This window comes from Lissotriton vulgaris, chromosome 1_1, assembly GCF_964263255.1.
Source record: "Lissotriton vulgaris chromosome 1_1, aLisVul1.2, whole genome shotgun sequence".
In the NCBI taxonomy this organism is placed as follows: Eukaryota; Metazoa; Chordata; class Amphibia; order Caudata; family Salamandridae; genus Lissotriton; species Lissotriton vulgaris.
Window position 1 is genome coordinate 1814450128 of NC_141685.1, and position 21518 is coordinate 1814471645.

The window sequence follows — 21518 nt, forward strand, 5'->3', positions numbered from 1 at the left end:
GAACACCTGTCACCGTGACCATTGACACCAGCTGTTTCATACTTACTGTAATTCTCCTGCTTTCCTTCCCCCCACCCTACATCCTACTATCCGTTCTTTTCTGGACTTCTACCTGACCTCCGATGCCTCCGACTGACTCATACACGTCTCTTTTACTCCATTGCATTTCTAATGCGCCCTTTGGCGTTTCTTTCTTGGTTTGGTTATCTTTATAAAATAATAAAAACAACCTGCAATGTCCTGCTGTAATTTGTTTTGCACCTTCGTCCTCCTGATACTATGCTGCCTTGCCTCCGGGATGTTAGGCTGAATAGCTGTGTGCTTTTATATAATAAAGGTTTTAAAAATTAAAAAAAAAATATATATATATATATATACATACATATAAATGTGCATTTCGGAAATAGCCTTGGCATCATTAAGGGATTCAACCATGAGATTAGAGTTAAAGATGGTGCTATCCCTATAAAACACAAGGTCAGGAGTGTTCCTTTCAGCGTGAGGGATGATTTGGAAAAGGAGTTGATGGGGTTATGCAAGAAAGGAGTCATAGAACCTATTGAGTCGTCCTTGTGGTTGTCTCCTCTTGTTGTCGCCAGGAAAAGGAATGGGGATTTGCGCGTCTGTGTGGATTTGCGCAGTCTCAACAAAAACATCTGGATTGATTCACACCCCTTACCAAAAATCACAGATTTGCTGTCTCTTACCAGAGGGGCTAGGTGGTTCACAAAGTTGGATTTGGCCTCCGCTTACCACCAGGTGGTGTTGAGTCAATCTTCTAGACATATGACTGCGTTTTTCTCACCTTTTGGCAGCTTCCAATACTGCAGGATGCCTTTTGGCCTTGCTTCGGCGGCTGCAGTTTTCCAAAGGTTGATGAGTCAGATGTTTAGAGACACTCCTGGAGTAATTGTTTTCCAGGATGATGTTTTAATTTTTGGCGAAAACAAGGTGGATCATGACTTTCTTTGAATCAGGTTCTGGAAATCATGCAAGAAAAAGGGATTGTATTAAAGAGAGAGAAATGTGTTTTCTTAAAAGAAAAAATGGAGTTCCTGGGTCATGTTGTTTCACATGAAGGTGTGGAACCACGTCCAGGTCTGGTGAAAGCTATTGTTGATGCTTCGCCTCCTGTTGATAAATCTGGCTTAAAGTCTTTCATTGGTCTCAGTGAATTTTACTCAAGATTTATCTAAGACTATGCGTCAAAAGTTCAACCTTTGACTAACATGTTGAAAAAAAATGTACCTTTTGTCTGGGATAAAAACTGTCAAGAAATTTTCAAGTGGATTAAGTTACAGTTAGTTGGGGACAGCATCCTCAAACCTTTCGATCCCAACAAAGAATGTGTTGTGACAGTGGATGCGAGTGGGCTTGGACTTGGGGCTGTTCTCACTCAGAGGAATGGCCAAATTGATAACACCATTGCATATGCTTCAAGGGTCTTGCGTGGGGCTGAGGTGAACTTCTCCGTCATTGAGAAGGAGCTTTTGGCTTGCTGGTGGGCGGTCAGGAAGTTTAATCCCTATCTCTGGGGTAGTCATTTCACGATTCGCACGGATCATAATCCTCTAGTTTCTATCTTGTCTGGAGAAAAGATTAAAGAGCACACCCCTAGGATTGCTAGGTTGTCCACCAAGCTCCTTCAGTATGATTTTGAGGTTGTTTATCTGCCTGGTTCAAAGAACGTCAGAGCCGACTATTTTTCTCGTTTCCCATTAGCTGATATTGATTCAGAGGCTGAAAAGGAAGATGATCTTGAGGATTGTTTTGTTGCGGCTTCTGATCTTGAAGGCATGTGTGCTATCAGTGAAGCTGAGTGGAAGAGGGAGTTATTGAAGGATGTGGTACTCCTTCAGGTTGTGGATTACCTCAAGTCTGGGTGGCCTAAGGAAAAAAATGTTTCAGGTCTTTTCCAAACTTTTGTCAAAGTTGCAGATGAGCTCACTGTTGAAGATGGGATTCTCATGCGGTGTGGTAGGCTTATTCCCCCTGAGACCTTGCGGAAGTGTTTGGTGGATGGTGCACATGAAGGACATTTAGGGAAAACCTTTACCAAACGTAGGTTGAGATATGTGTTTTGGTGGCCACAGATGGACGTTTGTGTTGATACTTTAGTTGACAATTGTGTCATTTGCAAATCCTCAGACAAAAGTCATAAGGTCAGGTCTCCTCCTTTGGAACCCGTTCAATTTCCTGAAAGGGCGTGGGAAAAGATTGGAGTTGATCTAGTGGGTCCTTTTAATCTTTTACCCCCTTGTTCCCGTTTTGCCATTGTTGCCATTGATTATTACTCCAAATGGCCGGAAATTCGTTTTATCAGTGAACCCACTTCTGCCTGTGTTATTTCTTTTCTGAAAGACATCTTCTTGAGGGAAGGGTTTCCTTCAGTTGTCATGACTGACAATGGTGTCCAATTTGTCAGTTGCAAATTTGAATCTTTTCTGAAACAGGGTGGTGTGGCTCATAAAAAAAGCTCCCTTTACCATCCCCAGGCCAATGGCCTTGTTGAGAGGATGAACCGTGTTCTCAACAACTGTGTCCAGTGGGCCATTGCCAGTAAGTGTGTGGTTGAGAATGCTGTGCGTTCCATGTTATGGTTTTACCGCACAACAGCCCATTCTTCTACCGGGGTTTCTCCCTTTGAACTCCTGAGGGGTAGAAAACCTTCCACTAAAATTTGTCCGGGCTGGATGTCAAAATGGGTTAAGATGGATGTTATGGATGGTGTTGATGATTTTGTCAGAGACAATGTCTCTGAGGCACAAAAGAAGCAAAAAGCCTATTTTGATGAACGGAAGAGATCTGCTCCCCATGATATTTGTGCGGGTGATATCGTTCGCATTAAAAATCCTGTTCATGTCACCAAGGGTAGAAGCAAATTCTCTCAACCATTTGTTGTTGATAAGGTCTGCGGCAATGCTGTACGTGTGAATAATAAGGATTGGTGGAATATCTGTAAAATTGTGAAGGTTAGTGGTAATGATGCCTTACGTTGTGTTCCTCAGTCCAATCCCACTTCTGTTCTAAATGACAAACGTTTTAGTACTGCTGTTAATAACGGAAATGGTAATGGTGTTGATGTTGCTTTTGTACCTGGTCCTCGCAGGAGTCATAGAGTGTGTAGGATTCCTGCCAGGTTCAGATAACTTTTTGCTTCTGTTCTTTCCTTTTCACTTCCAGTTGTGTTTTCCTTTTCCCTTTTCTCTACCTGTCTCACTTTCTGGTCTTTCTTCCTTTCCTTCTTTTCTTTTCCTTTCTTTCCCTTTTCTCTCTCCCTTTCCACCTACGACTGTTTCTTCTTTTGTTTTACAGAAAAGAGGATAATGTAGTATTTACTGTGCTGGGCCTTCCAGGCACCTGTACTTAGAACCTTTGTACCTGTTAGTTCTATGGTTTGTGTGAGAACGTTGCCTTCTGGCAGTTGAAAGCTGTTCCTGCTCCTCTGTCGCTGCGCTTCTCCTAAGCTGATTAAACCAAGACTTCAAGCTACCTTTGTGTGCTATCTACTTACTTACTACAGTAAGCTTCTCAAGGATATATATGTACATCACGCTTTACCTATTGGTAACCACCTGACATCAGATTTTGTGCACCAGACCGATTAACCTGGCAGAAGCTACAGGATTTATTAAAGACGGGGTGGGTGGGTTGAAATGAGAACGCGGCGGGGGCTGACCTTTTCATTTCCGTACAGCACGCGGGTGTCCCGTGTTTTAATTCCCCGCTTTGGCGGAAAAGGAATGCAGGGCTGGTCTGTTCAATCTGGAACCCTGCTTGTGGGGGGTCCAACTCCTCTGGGCCGCCCAAATCACACACCGCTGGAGAGACCCGGCTGCGGGATAGAAATTCAATAATCTAGCTTTTAATAAAGTCAGGTGTGGGGGAGGAGTACTTAATCACAGACACAGCTTGCGGCCCGCCACCCCCGCCACCTCCTTTCAGAACTGTGCCAGACCTCTCTGCTAGGGACCTCGAAAGAAACATATGGAAAGTTTACAATACGCATTTGTACTGTACTGTTCTCCCTTGATGTCAACTTGATTTTCCGCCCTGCGAACTGAACCCAGCAGATCCAACACATCTCGCTTTTTCCGCAGCTCAAGCAGACCCCACACAGGAAGGTTCACTCGATGACGATCTTGCTAGAAGTGGCCTGATTGACGGTTGGATATTTGACACTGGTATTAAACCATCGCTTCTGGATCCTGTTAATGGGAATGCTGAGTGTGATTGTTGTCCACGCCTGGTACAAGAGTCTCACAAGTTCAGCAGCTCTGTTACCTTCCAGTAGTTAACCATCATCTCGACAGGAGCTCTCTTTAAATTTGCCTTTTAACCAAATTCTTCAAGTCTGAGTAGAAACACATGTCTTGTCCCATCCTTTCACTGTGCCTAAATATATTACATTAAAACCTCTAGAAGCTATTGCTAGATATATAGTGGTATGTTATTGTTTTTGTTACATAACATATAATTTCATTGTTATTTAAAGGTACTATCAAGACTGCAATAAACTAATGTTAGGTATGTTATGTATTTAGCATAATATGCCAAACACGCTATTTGTAGAAACGTGAATGTTGCCTCCAGATTTCAGTTTCAAGTCTTAACGAAAACCACTTCGCCATTCATCATTCCGAGGCCGGTAAAAGAGTACCGTTTACATGAGTCAGCAACTCTTGTTGAGACATTGCAAGAGAGTGCCAGTGACACGATTCATGAATGATTTACTTATTTACACATTCACCAGGCGCCCAGGTTTTGTCACGACAAATTTAGGAAGTGTCAGTAAATTAAGCAGAAGCTATGGTTTTTCGAGAGGGCTGACTGGACTCAAAAGGAGGCCAGTGTTTATGTGATCCATTGGAGGATTAGTTGGCATCCATTATCAGGAAGTCATTTAATTAACAAAGATGATTGTGTTTGTAATAGATTGTTTTTTTGGGCGGGGGTGGGGGAGAGTTTTATATAGCGCAAACTCGACTGGAGATATCAGAGCGCTTTAAATGAGCACCAGTTGGGTTACAGATGTGTTAGATTTAAAAGTTGTATTCAATTCAAACATTTCACAAAAATATTCACAGGTTTCACACAGACTCCGTCGCAGCCGCACAGACCCACCGAGCTACCTGCCAGGCTGGTGCACGTGCTCGACTCGACTTGAAATGAATCGCATTTCCGCTCAGATCTGTGCCCGGGACCAGCTCTTGAATGTACCACTGTAAATATGTCAGGGTATTTTAATAAATGTAAACAATAAATAAAACTGGTTTCTTCTAAGCAGAAAATGACTCGCCTGAGAACAGAGCTGATATTACTTCTTATTTTAAGGAAAGTAGAAGTGCGATTCTGACATCTGAGCGGCCGCCATGGTGCCTAGGCTGCATTTTCTGAAGACTGCTGGTTAATTTCTGTTCTCCCACAAACCCCCTCTTTTCAGTGGCAGGAACAAAAGGCAATGTTTGCCGAATTTTGGCAAAGTAGGAAAACCAGTTCTTGTGGCGTTCGATCCAGTTTGGAGAGCTCGGTGTAAATAGCGGCTGTCCGGAGACTTCATGATAAAATGTAACATGTTTGCAGTTCAATTGGGAGTAAGGCTTCCAGGGTGGATCCGTTTAATTTTACTTGAGAACACATCTCTAAAGTTTAAAGCCAATTCGATCACGTTAAAAACAAGACAGCATTGTGGAGCTTCGCAAGTAAGCTACTGCCCGGGCGTCATCTTCGGAGGAATGATAAAAACAAACCTTGGGGGAAAAAAAAACGCCCACCGCTGGATGACGGAGAAAAGGGGAGGAGCTTAAAAAAACACAGAAACGCCCATGAATCTGTTCCCACAATGATTGACACATCTCTCTTTCAATGGCTAGCCTCCATTTATGGAGCTAGCCAATGGAAGAGAGAGGCGGGTTAAAGCCACAGTACTGGAAAACAAAACAAAAAATTTCGCCTGCGCGACTCTGCTGCGCAGTGAACGCCAGGCGAAACCTAAAAAGGGTAAACCAAGACAAGCCACTGGGACTTGGGTAAAGCTCAGTACAAAATAGGATCGGTCCCAGTTGTATATTTCGGGGAAAAACAATTGGCATTTATTCGATAACAAATCAGAATATTCAGTACAATATTATTTAATCAAATTGTTTGTCAGAACTGATGTACACATCCAGTATTAACCTCTTCGCCCTGGCGCAAATTCGGGCGCGGGTGGGGCTAGGGGATCGGCGTGGCGCTCCCTTACTCATGACAGCTCCATGCCGTCATGAGTCACGGGCAGCGTGTGCTCATGATGGCGTTGAGCCGTCATGACCCCGTACACTCACTAATTCGCCCGCACAGGCGGGGAATTAGTGCCACGCAGGGGGAGTGGGAGTTGATGGCGGCTCCACGCAGTCATGAGCACACGCCGCCCGTGGCTCATGACGGCGTGGAGCCGTCATGAGCATGGAAAGAGTTAAGTCTGGAGTTACATATCCAAAACAAGTGCCCCAAGTGGTGGGGGAGAAAATAGGGGTAAAGAAAGCAGTGTGCAATTGGTGAAGATTGGGAGAGTGGAAAAAGGTAGTGACATTAAATGAATCTAACCATTATATACATTTGAGGCCAGCGAACATCAGCATTAGTGTGCCCTAGTTTTTATTTGAACACACTGCTCTGTGGGCTCACATGGTACACTGTATGTATGATATATGAAAATATAAAAATAGGCGCTTTCTAAATAGACCCTTTTGCCTGACTTGTGCCATTGGATTGCGTTTAAACCGCAATACAAAATATCAAAAGTCCAAATACGTTAATCGTAAAATATCCTCTGCTGCTCTTGATGGATTTCCTCAAGAATGCAGACCCAAGAGAAAGTCTGGAAAGTTTTGAACAGGAATTTCTTGTGAAATATTTTTAGGGCATACACTCTGAACATGAATTATGTTATAGGCAGACTTAGGTAGTCATTTTACATTATTTGACTGATAGAATTTTCATAGATATTACCCCCCAAAAGACTTTTTCTCTTGAAGATGACTTATATTAGCTGCATCCCTTGCTGGAATGACCATGCGACTGTATAAAGGAACACAGGGGCATATTTACAAGCCCCTATCGCCACCACAATAGGTGCTTCGCCTTATGTACAAGCCAGCTTAAGCCACTTAACGTGGCTTAATGCTGCCTTGTAAAAAAGGCCCCTTTTCACACTGTACTCAGAGTGAAAGGGGAGGACAAGGAGTGTTGCAGTGGGCATTCCACCGCAACACCCATTGATTTTGACGCTACCTCCTATTTACAAGGGTGGCGTAAATAGGAAGCAGCGCCACAATTAAGAAATGGGAAAACCTAGTCTTAAAAAGGTGAAATGAGACAAAATGCTTTATTTCTCCTCGTTTTTGCTTTTTCCATGTGTGCTGCGTTGTGCAGCACACATTGAAACAGCAAATTGCCATTGATTGTTTATGTGCAGGAAGGTGTCACTTCCTGCACATAAACATTTTTTTTTAAATGACGTTTTGCAACTTCTATGTATGCTGCATTAAGCAGCACACATAAAAGTTACAAAATGCCATTTAAAGAAGGGAGACCTTCCTGCACAATCTTTCCCTCAACACAGACACTCTTGCACTATGGTGCAAGGGTGCTTGCATAGGCGCTTAGGTGCTAAGTTTAGCACCAGTGCAGGGGGAAATGCAGGGCTGCACCATTTTGGTGTAAATATGGTGCAGCCCTGTATTTAAGAAGTAGCTAAATGGAGCCTTATGCCAGGAAGGCTGCACTCCTTCACTTCGTTGTCAAGTCAAGTCAAGTCAGAGAATTTATATAGCGCACTACATACCCAGAGGGTCTCAAGGCGCTTAGGAAGGGGAGGAGGATTACTTGTCAAATATCCACGTTTTAAGTTGCTTTCTGAATGCTAGGTGGTTCTGGGTTGTAAATATGCCCCATAGTATCTCGCCACGGAAGACAACGGATACTATGCTGCTGATCTCTGTCACACAGGATTTTTTTCTGGTGGCTAAAAGGCTTCTAAGTCCTCCTAACATTTGTGAAATTTGTTGATGTTTGGCTGAAGATTTCCTTGGTTGGCCTTAGAGTCCAATATGTGTATAAAATGGACCTAAACAACTCAATTTCAGGTTCACGTAGATGTTGCGTAGGCTGTTCAGGTTACCCATTTTGGGTTTGTATAACTAAATGTTACTCAGTCTACAATCTAATCAAGAACATTTTAAAGTGTCCCTGATGGATTATCGGTCACATAGCCTGATAAATAAGAAATTCTGATATGGAACTAACATATTGTTATGTGTATTTCATATGTTCTACCACTCGCAATGAGATTTTCTCTGTTACAAAAAATTGTCTATGTTCATCACTGCAGTTTGGTCAGACACTAATATTGCTCATTCTCTTTTCAAGAATACATACATGGGATTTCTAGACTACAGACGAGAAACAATTCGAAATCTTAGAATCAGCCCCAGCACTTGCACCTTTAACCCCGGCGTCATGGTTGCTAACATGACAGAGTGGAAACGCCTTCGTGTCACCAAGCAGTTAGAAAAATGGATGCTGAAAAATGTGGAGTATGTACAAAGTGTTTTCTTGGTTTATTTGTGACTTTGAAAAAGTATTGCAAAAAATAAGAAGATGTTGTAATTGTTAAGTAATAAACAAACAATGCTATTTTAAGACCTCTGATTTTATCTTAGACTAGCAGCGCGTCCCGACCTTGTCCAGGAGCAATCAGGCTTCAGGGCCCCCGCCCGCCCCCCGCCTGCCCCGACATTGTCCGTGGGTCCCCCGGAGTAGCAGCCCGTCCCGACCTTGGCTTCAGGGCCCCCGCCCGCCCCGACATTGTCCGTGGGTCCCCCGGAGCCTTTCCTCATCTGCCGCACCTCCCCACGCTCCTGAGTTCACCGGTCCGCCGCTCCTCGCCGCTCCTCACCGCTCCTCCCTGCCTATCCGCCGCTCCTCACCGCTCCTCCCCACGCGTCCGCCGCTCCTCCCCGCGCTCATGTCCGCCGCTCCTCCTCACGCTCCTGGACGCCGCTCCTCCCCGCGCTCCTGATGTCAGCACGCACGTCGCGGCTGGTGCTACTTCCATGGGACTATTTTTTTTTTCTCGTAAATTTTTTAAATAACTTATATTTTTTTAATTTATATAGCCTATGTCCATCTGCACACCCTGACAATTACAACGATGTATCGGGTGTGTGGATTGGCGCTGTGGTTCCCGAGTTTACCCGCCTCAAAGGTTCAAAGTTCTTCCTTTATAATAGTAGTATAGATAGTGTCACATACATTTAGATTTTTAAATATCTTTTTCCGTTACTACATCTTGACCAGTCTCTAGGGTGAGATGTACAGAAAAAGGGCAAAGAAACAGACTTCTGTGCAGGTGTGAGCCTTCTGCCATACAGCCTTCTCAGAGAAGTTCCATGGGAATGGTCCCAAAGATTTTTCTCTTGTCAAGGTGTGACTTATTCCTGGAAATTCGGTAGTAAGTCACACCTACTCATAGAATGATGCTCATGAATTAGATTCAAAGGGCCATATGTATCATTCCAAATTGCAGTGATTCGCAGAATTTCGGCGTTTGCGATCGCAATTTGGCTCAGTGGTATGTATGAAAGAAAAACTGCCTCGCAAAATAAGGAATCACAAAATTTGCGATTCCTTATTTTCCAATTGCATTTAAGGAATCCCAAATTGCTATTCCTTAAATGCAATGTAAGAAGAACAGAAAAAAGTGCAATTTGGCCTTAAGGAATCGCAAATTACCACCAAATTTAAGTTGGTGGTAATTTGAGATTTCTTTGAAAAATGCACTTTTTGGCAATTTCCAAAGTGCCAAATGTCTGCCACATGTGCACACATGTACATTTCAGGGGTGTAACAGGGTGTTCTTTTGACACTCTTGAAATTGCATTCTCAATTTGCGATTCTCTAATTGAGAATTGCAAACTGAGAATGTCTTCCCATTTATTCCTATAGGCATCTAGGCCCATAGAAATGAATGGGGAGGTATTCCCTAATTGCGAATTGTAATTTGCAATTCTCAATTAAGGAATATGTAGGATTTGCAAAATTATTTGCAAATCCTACATACTAGGGCCATATGTATGAAACTTTGGTTTTGCGATTCTCAAATATCGATTTTTAGAGAATCGCTATTTGAGAATCGCAAACCGCTATGAATGTAGGATTTGCAAATAATTTTGCGAACCCTACATATTCCTTAATTGCGAATCGCAAATTGCAATTCGCAATTAAGGAATACCTCCCCATTCATTCCTAAGGGCCTAGAGACCCATAGGAATGAATGGGAAGACACTCTCAATTTGTGATTCTCAATTAGAATCCAGCGTGTCAAAAGGACACCATGTTGCACCCCTGAAATGCACATGTGTGCCCATTTGGCACACATACATGCCCTAAGGGCATGTTTGTGCGCCACATGCCACTTAGAAAATGCATAAAAGTGCATTTTTCAAAATAATTGCAAATTACCACCAACTTGAAGTTGGTGGTAATTTGCGATTCCTTAAGGCCAAATTGCATTTAAGGAACAGCAATTTGTGATTCCTTAAATGCAATTGCAAAATAAGGAATCGCAAATGTTGCGATTCCTTATTTTGCAAGGCAGTTTTTCTTTCACACATACCACTGAGCCAAATTGTGATTGCAAACGCCGAAATTCTTGCGATCACAATTTGGAATGATACATATGGCCTATAGCGTTTTGCGATTATCAAATAGCGATTCTCTAAAAATCGCTATTTGAGAATCGCAAAACCAAAGTTTCATACACATAACCCAAAGTTCCTTGTTGTAGCGATGATCACACTGTTTTCTGCAATAAGTATATCTCTGACACCTTTTTCCAAATAAACGCCTGTCACTGCTCATAGATACACTAAGAGGGCATACGTTACTGCATAATCACAGAGGGGAAAGTTGTCAAGATGCCAGTAGTCCACAGGAGCCGATGCTGGTCCAAACGCCCCTCCACCTCAGTTGCCGCCCAACAATAAATGTTGTAGCAACCCCTAAAGTAGAAGGGAAAGGGGAAGTGGATAAAATAATAAACGAGAGAGAGAGAGAGACAACCTATGGTGATGGATGCGACACCTCTTCTGGTTCTGTCAGGCCCTTGAGTTGCGTCCTGCAGGGAAAGAAATACATGTACTACACTGTATACTAACTTACAATACTCTACTATCACTTATGAATAAGTCTTACCCCAGAACCATAGGCTATTGCTGCTCTCTCTGGATGGGAATTTGACTCTCTGAATCTGTAGTACTGTAATTATACAATATCACACATTAGTACATTCCTATACCTTTTTATACCTGGGTTTTTTAACATGAGTTTTTGGAATTAAATTACCTGTCACAGATTCAGACGCTTTTATATATATCTTCAACTGTTAGGCTTCTGAGTACTGCCCTAGTTAAGTATTGTCACTAAGGAGTTTTTAGAAGTTCCGTATAAAGTAACCAGAAAATAAGAAATAAGAGTTCTGAAGCACTCTTTAGGTTGGGATGGTTTAAATTGCCGTTCTCCAGCAGGTGGCACTGAGAACTACTAATTACTCAAAAGACAGTCTCTGACGTTCAAAAATGTTGACTAGAAACAGGTGCCAATTCTGTTTACACTCCGTGTTGAAATGTTCCAAGATAAAAGTTCACTTTCTTTAATTAACAAAGATTTCCTTACTTGAATCCCTCGTTGCGCATGCGATAGTTTTACAATTCTTTTCTTGCTGTGAAAACTCAATAAACACTGAACTCTGGAAAACGCGGCTGCTCTCGGTCAGGATACAGTTGAAGTGCGCAGATTGAAATCGAAGCACGCGCTTCATGCAGCTGCGAGTCGCGTGATCTTAAACACTAGAGCGGCAACCCTTGCGCCTAACACGGCGCCACGCACTCGCCATTTTCTGTCCCTGAGCTCTAATACTGAGCAAGCACCGTCGTAGGAAATAACCAGACACCACATGACGTTTTTTCCAATGTCGATGTTTTAAAGGTTTTTGTCTAAGAAGACCCTTTTTGTGGAAATATCTGTTCATGTAAACTGCTGCCAGAGTGGTCTTGACAGTACCTCCCTCCAAAGTGGGTTCCCCCAAATTGGGTTTCTGTGGGTATGCCCGGTGATAATTTTTTACCAGTCTTGGAGCATGTACATTCGTGGATGGCTCCCAAGATCTTTCCTCTGGTCCGAAGCCCTTCCATTCCACCAAGTAATACAATCTCTTTTTTACAATTTTGGAGTCCAAAATCCTACTAACTTCAAATTCTTCACCTGACTCCAACCTTATGGGTGAAGGAGTTTCTTTGAGTCTGGCATTTTCTGGGTTCTTTTTCAGAAGGGAAACATGGAAAGTTGAATGGACTTTTAAGGTTTTTGGAAGCATAAGTTTCACTACCACTGGGTTTATGATTTTTGACACCTTAAAAGGACCTATAAACCTTGGCTGGAACTTCCTATTCCCTTTTAGTCTTAAATGTTTAGTGGATAACCACACCTGATCACCCACCTCAAAACTTGTTCCAACCCTCCTTTTTTTGTCAGCTTGTTTTTTATATGACGCCTTTGCCTTACTCAGATTCTTTTGAGCCCTATTGTAAGATGCTTTTAAGTCTGCCATAACTTTAGTGATTTCGGGTACAGTCTCATCAAATTTGCCCACTATCAGATTTGGATGTCTGCCTGAATTAAGATAGAAGGGTGAATAACCAGTGGAATCATGTACCGCATTATTGTAAGCAAATTCTGCGGTCCACAGCAACTCTGACCAGTTCCCCTCCTGTTCCAACAGATAGAGTCTAAGATATTGTTCTAGTTCTTGATTTACTCTCTCTGTTTGGCCATCTGTTTCAGGATGGAAACTGGTGGAATATTGTGTGTCCACCCCCAGATTGTGCATGAATTTTTTCCAAAACTTTGATATAAATTGTGACCCTCTGTCAGAAATAATAATCTTTGGAATTCCATGAACTCTAACTACGTGTTGGTTAAAGATCTGCACTAACTGCGGGGCTGTGGGCACAGACTTTAAAGGAATGAAATGTCCCATTTTGGAAAATGAATCGACCAGCACTAAGATGACAGTATGGCCCAAACTAGCTGGAAGATCTACAATCAGATCTAATGTCACTGTGTGCCAGGGATATGGTGCATTGGGCAAGGGTTGTAATAATCCCTGTGGGGCTCTTCTACTTGGTTTACCCTTAATGCATAATTCACAAGTCGATACATACTGTCCTATCTGAGCCGCCATGCCTGGCCACCAAAAATGCCTCTTGACCAACTCCAATGTTTTCTTTACTCCACGATGTCCAGCTAGACGATCATCATGACAACTTCTCATGGCCTTCTCTTGCATTTCCTCAGTAGGCAAGTACAATTTGTTTTCATAAAATGGTAGACCACCTTCTACCGATTTCTTGACATCTGAATCAGCCCAGTTTTTAAGTTCATCAGAGTGGTTTTTTAAGATATCCTCAGTGAATTCTTGTAAATGAATTGCCCCGATGATTTTGTTCATAGGAATGATGGGTTCTGGAAGTGAAGGCTTAGTTTCCACCGCAATATTCATTCTAGATAGAGCATCGGCTTTCCCATTTTGAGCTCCTGGTTTATAAGTGATTACGAAATCAAACTCTGAAAAGTATAAGGACCATCTTAGTTGTCGAGGGGTGAGTGTTTTTGTAGACTTGAGGAATTGTAAGTTTCTATGGTCAGTGAACACTGTCACACAATGTTTGGCTCCTAGCAAATAGTGACGCCAATCCTGAAATGCCTCTTTGACTGCCAACAACTCTTTGTCCGCAATTGAGTAATTGCATTCTGGCTCAGATAACTTCCTTGAGCGGTATGCCACAGGGTGAAGTTGTCCAGTGCATTTATCTCTTTGTGACAAAATTCCGCCCGTAGCAAAATCTGAAGCATCCGTTTCCACATAAAATTCTTGATCAGGATCTGGGTGCATTAAGACCGGGGCGGTCACAAAAGCCTTTTTTAAGGTTTGAAAAGCCACTTCCGCTTCATTGGACCATTCAAATTTCTTTCCTTTTTTCAGCAATTGAGTTATAGGTGAAACCTTGTCTGAGAAGTTGGGAATAAATCTTCGATAGAAATTAGCGAACCCAATGAAGCTTTGTATCTCCTTCACGCTTTTTGGCGAAGCCCAATCTTGAATGGCCTGAACCTTGGAATCGTCCATCTCCACGCCATCCGCCGACAGGACAAAACCCAGAAATTCCACTCGTTCTGCATGAAACAAACACTTTTCCAGCTTTACGTACAATTGATTTTCTAACAACCTTTTCAGCACTGCTCGTACGTGTACCACATGTTCCTCTATACAATTGGAGAAAATCAAAATGTCATCAATGTATACGACTGCCACTCGATCCAAGAACTCTCGTAGGACATCGTTGACCAAGTGCTGAAAAGCTGCGGGAGCATTACTCAACCCATAAGGCATCACTTGGTATTCGTATAGCCCATACTTAGTCCTGAACGCCGTCTTCCACTCATCTCCCTCTGCAACTCTTACCAGATGATACGCTCCTCGAAGGTCTAACTTGGTATAGATCTTAGCCCCTTTTACTTGATCTAGAAGTTGAGAAATTAGAGGCAGGGGATATCTGTTCTTCACCGTGACCTGATTCAAGGCCCTGTAATCGATACACGTTCGAAGAGTCCCATCTTTCTTAGGCCGGAAAAACAGAGGCGAAGACACCGGTGAATGAGATGGTCTGATGAATCCGATTTTTAAATATTCGTCCAAGTATTCTTTGAGGTAAAGATTCTCGTTTTCAGTTAACGCATAGATGCGACTGCAAGGTAATATAGCCCCCGGTTCCAGTTCAATTTTGCAGTCGTACTCCCTATGAGGAGGTAATTTCTCTGCATTTCTTTTGTCGAACACATCAATTAGATCATGATACTCTTTAGGTATTGACTGGGTTTCTACGACACAAGCGCTTGCACTGAGCACTGCAAGGGTTGAAACTGGGGACTCCACTGTTTTAGGTCTGATTCCAGAGGAACAGTTCAACTGACAATGTTCAGAATTCATTTTCACTGTGCGACGCTCCCAATCGATGGTGGGGTTGTGCTCAGACAACCATGGCAATCCCAAAATTAATTGAAATTGGGGAGCATCAATAAGATTAAATCTTATAAATTCCCAATGGCCTTGCAATCCCACCAACTCCAATGTCTCTGTTTCTTCCACAATAGGGCCCGAGGTGAGGTTGGTATCATCAACTGCTTTCACAACTTCTGGGTTTTTCTTCTTAATAGAGTTAATGCCCATTTCCTTGGCATAGTTCAAATCGCAAAAGTTTCCCGTGGCTCCCGAATCAATCATCACAGATACTCCTCTAATCTCGTGCGAACCAAATTTCACTGTAAAAGAGACGGTAAGATGAGGGGCCGACGACTGCAAGGTGTTGATCAATTGTTGAGGCTCTTGAGTTGACTCACTGCTACATCCCACCAGGGCAACTCCCTCTACTGGTGGGATCTGTCTTTTAACCCTTGGTTGAATTTTGGTTTTTTAGGGCATTCCTTCACAAAGTGCCCTGAAGCCCCACAATAAAGACATAGTTGATTATTCCTCCGCTTTTCTTTCTCCTCTTTGGACAGTGGCCCTCTTATCAACCCAATTTGCATAGGTTCTTCACCAGTATTCGCCTCAGTCTTGTTACCTTCAGTTTTTATTCGATCTAATCGGGGTATGAATGGTTTCAAATCTTTTCTTTTCTCGGAACGTCTTTCATACAGTCGATGATCTATTTGAAGAACCAAGTCAATTAGCTCTGAAATCTCTTGGGGCCTCTTAGGAATTTGTGCGAGAGCGTCCTTTAAATCATCCTTGAGGCCACGATAAAATATAGCGGAGCGCTTCTCATTTGGCCAGTCAGTTTCTACAATCAATCTGTTGAACTGAGCTATGTAAGCAATTAAATCGCGATTCCCTTGCTTGATATCCAAAAGTTCATTATCTGTAGCTTGATTTGCTGTTCTTCTGTCGAATATCCTCAGGAACTCCTTCTTAAAACGCTCAAAATCATACAAAGCAGGATCGTTGCGAGTGATCAAGGGCATGGACCAGGCGGCGGCATCACCACTCATATACGACAGCATGAAAGTGACCCTAACATGATCCTCCTTAAACACCACTGACCTGCACAAGAAATGCAGTGAGCACTGAGTAAGGAAGATTTGGGCCTTATTAGGATCCCCACTGAACCTTTCCGGATTAGCTAATGGAACTACCGGGGCCACTGAATGTATAATTTGTGTAGTTGCTTCAGCAGCAGAACTGTTTATAGGACTTAATCTAGGCAGGGGGGTAGTTTCCGCCATTTGTAATTTTACCTGATGAGTTTCTTGTTGGGAATGTTTTATTTCATCTCTAAGGGCTCTATTCTCTTCAGCTGATTGAGATAACTGATTTTGCAATCCCTCTAATATTTCTGCTAAGGATTTTAAATCCAACCCCTCAGCCATATCGACCCAGGTGGACGTAGCGGCACTTCAATCTGTCAAGATGCCAGTAGTCCACAGGAGCCGATGCTGGTCCCAACGCCCCTCCACCTCAGTTGCCGCCCAACAATAAATGTTGTAGCAACCCCTAAAGTAGAAGGGAAAGGAGAAGTTGATAAAATAATAAACGAGAGAGAGAGAGAGACAACCTATGGTGATGGATGCGACACCTCTTCTGGTTCTGTCAGGCCCTTGAGTTGCGTCCTGCAGGGAAAGAAATACATGTACTACACTGTATACTAACTTACAATACTCTACTATCACTTATGAATAAGTCTTACCCCAGAACCATAGGCTATTGCTGCTCTCTCTGGATGGGAATTTGACTCTCTGAATCTGCAGTACTGTAATTATACAATATCACACATTAGTACATTCCTATACCTTTTTATACCTGGGTTTTTTAACATGAGTTTTTGGAATTAAATTACCTGTCACAGATTCAGACGCTTTTATATATATCTTCAACTGTTAGGCTTCTGAGTACTGCCCTAGTTAAGTATTGTCACTAAGGAGTTTTTAGAAGTTCCGTATAAAGTAACCAGAAAATAAGAAATAAGAGTTCTGAAGCACTCTTTAGGTTGGGATGGTTTAAATTACCGTTCTCCAGCAGGTGGCACTGAGAACTACTAATTACTCAAAAGACAGTCTCTGACGTTCAAAAATGTTGACTAGAAACAGGTGCCAATTCTGTTTACACTCCGTGTTGAAATGTTCCAAGATAAAAGTTCACTTTCTTTAATTAACAAAGATTTCCTTACTTGAATCCCTCGTTGCGCATGCGATAGTTTTACAATTCTTTTCTTGCTGTGAAAACTCAATAAACACTGAACTCTGGAAAACGCGGCTGCTCTCGGTCAGGATACAGTTGAAGTGCGCAGATTGAAATCGAAGCGCGCGCTTCATGCAGCTGCGAGTCGCGTGATCTTAAACACTAGAGCGGCAACCCTTGCGCCTAACACGGCGCCACGCACTCGCCATTTTCTGTCCCTGAGCTCTAATACTGAGCAAGCACCGTCGTAGGAAATAACCAGACACCACATGACGTTTTTTCCAATGTCGATGTTTTAAAGGTTTTTGTCTAAGAAGGCCCTTTTTGTGGAAATATCTGTTCATGTAAACTGCTGCCAGAGTGGTCTTGACAAAAGTACTGCAGGCGCCCAACAATGTTGGCAGAGCAAACCGTCAGTTCATACTCAGTCCTGTAGGGTTTGAGTGCCCGTGTACACCATCTGGTGCTGACTTTTGCTGGGCGGTTTGTATAGCTGAGGGATGCAGAGATCTGCTACCAAAAAGACAAGGGCGGTGTGGGCCTTTTGTCAAGGAAAGCATTGATTTTATGTATCTTTATTTATTAAAACAATTATAAATGCAAAGCACTAACCATCGAAGAAGAAAGATGCTGCATAAAGTAGGAACTATGAATATAGCTACAAATTGTGATCATAGTAGGCCAGGCCAGGAAAGGACAGGCAGGTCAAAAATCTGGAAACAGAATAAAAGAAATAGAAAGAGGGAGAAAAGGAAAACCACCCAGAGCTCTTGTTCATATAACAAGATAGAGTTAATCCACCAAGGATGGGAATGGCACTTTAATACTAGAATGAAATATTATCTGCTGGGCACTGAGAATGTTAACTAGGGTGGCACACCAATTCATGGCTCAGAAGAGGGCACATTTCTAGATAAGTGTTCTGCCAGCAAGCTTACAAGCAATGGGCGAGGGTGATTAAGAAAGTGGGTTGTTAGTTAGGAAAATTCAAGCCCTTCACAAATAATAAGTCTGCAACCTTTTGTCTATTGGTAACCAAGCACTCCTTTGTAGGACTTGTCTCTCTCAGGATAGCGCAGCAGAGCACTCCAGAACCTACTCAGCTGAGGTGGTGTGTGCTAGTACCCCAGTCTGCAGGCATGCGATAAACAACAGCCAATAAATCATTGTCCAGTGAGTGTTTTTCTTAAACATATATCGACTCTTGGTAGCCGGTAGCAATATAGAACAGGATCAGGTTTATTAACAAGGTAGAAGTAACAGGATACATTTCTGGTTGCCTTTGTTGGCATTATTGGGTTCTATGTCCTGCACCCTGCTGTGGTGTTCCAGGCTTACTTGAAGGAGTCCTTTGTGGAAGGCTCTCACTCTCAGGGCTGTCGCTCCCACCCACGGCGTCCTGCTTTAGTGGGCGGGGCTGGTGGATCCAGCGCATTTTAGTGTGGTGTTGTTGTGGCTGATTTTAGTGGCCCCAGCCTGTTTGCTCTGCATTAGAAAGCATGGCCAGGGAACTCCAGGTTTGGCATATTGGAGTCCCTCGCCCATTGCTCTTGGTGTTAGTGGGCGGTGCTTGGGGGACTCCACATACTATCCGCCTTGCTTTTGTGGGCGTATTGGTTGTTTTCCTCTTGCCAGGACTTGCAAAGCTGTTGTTACGGCAAAAGGGTTGGGTATGCAGTGGCCTGTTTTGTTTCCCCCCAGCACAGTGTTTGGGGGTTCCAGTTAGTTTGCCCACCACACTTCCCAGCTCTCTGAATGCCATTATGTGGTATGTCGCAGGAGGTAGCGTTTGCTTCCTCATGTTTTTGGCATACTGGGTGATTGGATTGGTTGGTGTATTGTGGATGGTGCTACATTGGGGCCATCGGAAGTGGTACCAGGCCCTTCTGTGCACCCTTCATTGCCTTCATTTCTGGCCATGATTAGGCTATGGAGGAGGGGGACTATGCGGCCCGGGCAACCTCCACTTACTGTCCCCAGGATGGATGTGTTTTTGCCTGATAGGGAGTGCCAGAGGGGTCATTATGTCTAGGATTCTGGTCTTGCAGACCTACTGAGGCCTCTTAGTGAACTATAGTCTCCCTTCATCTAGCAAATCAGATGGCCTCATTTCAGCCAGTTGATCCCGGGACTGTACCCTTACATCATGCTGTTCGGGCTGGGTCTGCTTTCTGCCTCTGGTGGCACAGGCTCCTCCAAGACAAGGGTTTGACCACTGTGGGGAGTTGTGTTTGTGCTCATTGTCAAAGGTTCTTTTCCTGGCGATCTTTCTTCCTTCTGAGGTAACAATAAACATCTGTTGTTCAGTGCAGAGATGTCTTTCTGGATGGATGTGCGCTTTGCTTATAGATAGACATGTTCTGTTAAACGGGTGCTGTTGCATGTACGGAAGGTAGTGGACGATTCCTGTTTTCCTCTCTTTCTTTCAGGGCGATGTCCTGTAGCCATGTTTGCAGCTGCTTTTCCGTCTGTGGTGTTCTCAAACATTGGGGTCCAGTGGCTCATGTTATTGAACATGAGTTCCAATCTCTTCCCAAGTTTGGTATGATATGCAGTGGTGGTTGTACCCTGATGCTCTCACCAGTAGGCCTCAATTGGGTCTGCCCCATCCTGCGTGGGGTTTGGTTCTGGGGCAAGTCTCTCCATTTTTTCCATCTGGTGGGCCTTAGCATATGTTCAAGCTGCTCTGTTTGATTTCCTCCCATTAGTTGGGGGTTATGGGGTGTGTATTCAGTCAGACACCCTGGTATCAAGGTCTTATGTGTGTCATCAAGAGGGGGGGTGGGGGTGATGGGCCTGCTGTTCGCCTCAGTCTCCACGGAACACACACTTGCTGCTGCTGAGTTCTGCTTCCGAGTGTCCCATGACCTGATGGGTGTCTGCCTGCATGTTCCCATCCATCTGGCTGGTCAGCAGTTTCTTCATTTTGCTGTGGGCTCACGCAGCTACCGTTTCCAGGTGCTTCTTTTTTGGCACCAGGGCGTTTTTCTGACCCTCTTGGCCCCTCTGGCTCAGGGTATTCAAGTCTACCCATATCTTACTGACTGGTTCAGTGTCTCTATCTTTCTCTAAGCAGTGAAGAAGGTGTGTATAGTCTATCATCTTCTGGATTCTGTTGGTTTTTTTTCACCCGCAGGTTGTCATCCCTATGCCCATCTCGGTCTCTGTTGTTCATCTTTGCCTTCTTCCATCTGTTCCATCTGTTCCACCTTCTATCCTGGTTTCATTCCCAACCTTAGGTATCTGCCTGTCACTTCCTGTGGAGTCTGGGTGAGATGGCCTCCGCACTGCCTGTGGTCTCTTGTTCCCGTCTCCATTTCTTCACTGGTTTCCAGCTTCTCATTGTTGGGTGGCATTCCTTCCCCTCCGGAGGTCGGGAGTCTCTCTGGTGATGGTCTTGATCCTTTTCCCTTGGTGGTCTTGAGGACTGATGCTTGCACCTGGGGAGAAGGATTCTAATTTTTGGGCTCTCCAGTCCTCGTACTGGTGCGACTTGATGGTGGTGTGACAGGCGCCGTCTTTGCTTCACTCCTCTCCTTTGGCACTGTGCTGTCTGTGTTTGGATCACCAGCCTTGTCGTTCATGCTTTTGTTGACCAGCAAGGGGAGATGCGCCGGCCTCTGTTTTCCATTTACCCTGGGGGATTGGCCTGTTGGCCTTGGGGAGTCTCCGCTCTCTCTCTGCAGTCTCTCTTCCGGGGGTGGTGAAGGGGAATGTGTTTTCTTTGTGCTGGATGTGCTGTTTCTTTCCAGGTTCAGCCTTCCCTGTGTCTATTTGCCTCATCAGTGTTGGCCATTCTCCCTTAATTTGAGGACTGCTTCCCTAGAGTTTTGGCCAGGCGATATGTGCTTTCTCCTTCCCTTTGCCCTTGCTTTCCTGGGTTCTCAGGGGGATTCGAGTGGTGCAGACGGGGTTTCTTATGGTTGTTCAGTATTGGTCTCAATGCCGTCTTTTACCCTTCTTGAGGGCTTGGCAGTTTTGCTGCATTGGTGGGTTCCCATACGCTCATCCCCCCTGCTTGCTCCTCTTCTCTGCATGCCCTCTCTCCTGTGCCTCTGGCTGGGAGTTTGGCACATGTGAGGTTTTCCCTGTTGGCTCTTCGCCCCAACGTCTTGCGGTCATCCATGGAGGGTCTTTGACTATTGGTGTAGGGGAAAGGGTCTGTCTCCTGTTTCCTGTCCTT

General features: G+C 43.9%; 1 protein-coding gene across 4 annotated transcripts in view; it reads left to right on the top strand.

Moving 5' to 3' along the window:
- The window catches only part of GLT8D2 (glycosyltransferase 8 domain containing 2), a 192833-nt gene that overhangs the window by 101510 nt on the left and 69805 nt on the right, over positions 1–21518 (top strand). For all 4 annotated transcript variants that reach the window (XM_086919163.1, XM_086919165.1, XM_086919164.1 and 1 more), the window contains one exon: positions 8410–8576. In XM_086919163.1, coding sequence (XP_086775289.1) covers positions 8410–8576 — 167 coding nt within the window. The remainder of the gene's footprint in view (positions 1–8409; positions 8577–21518) is intronic.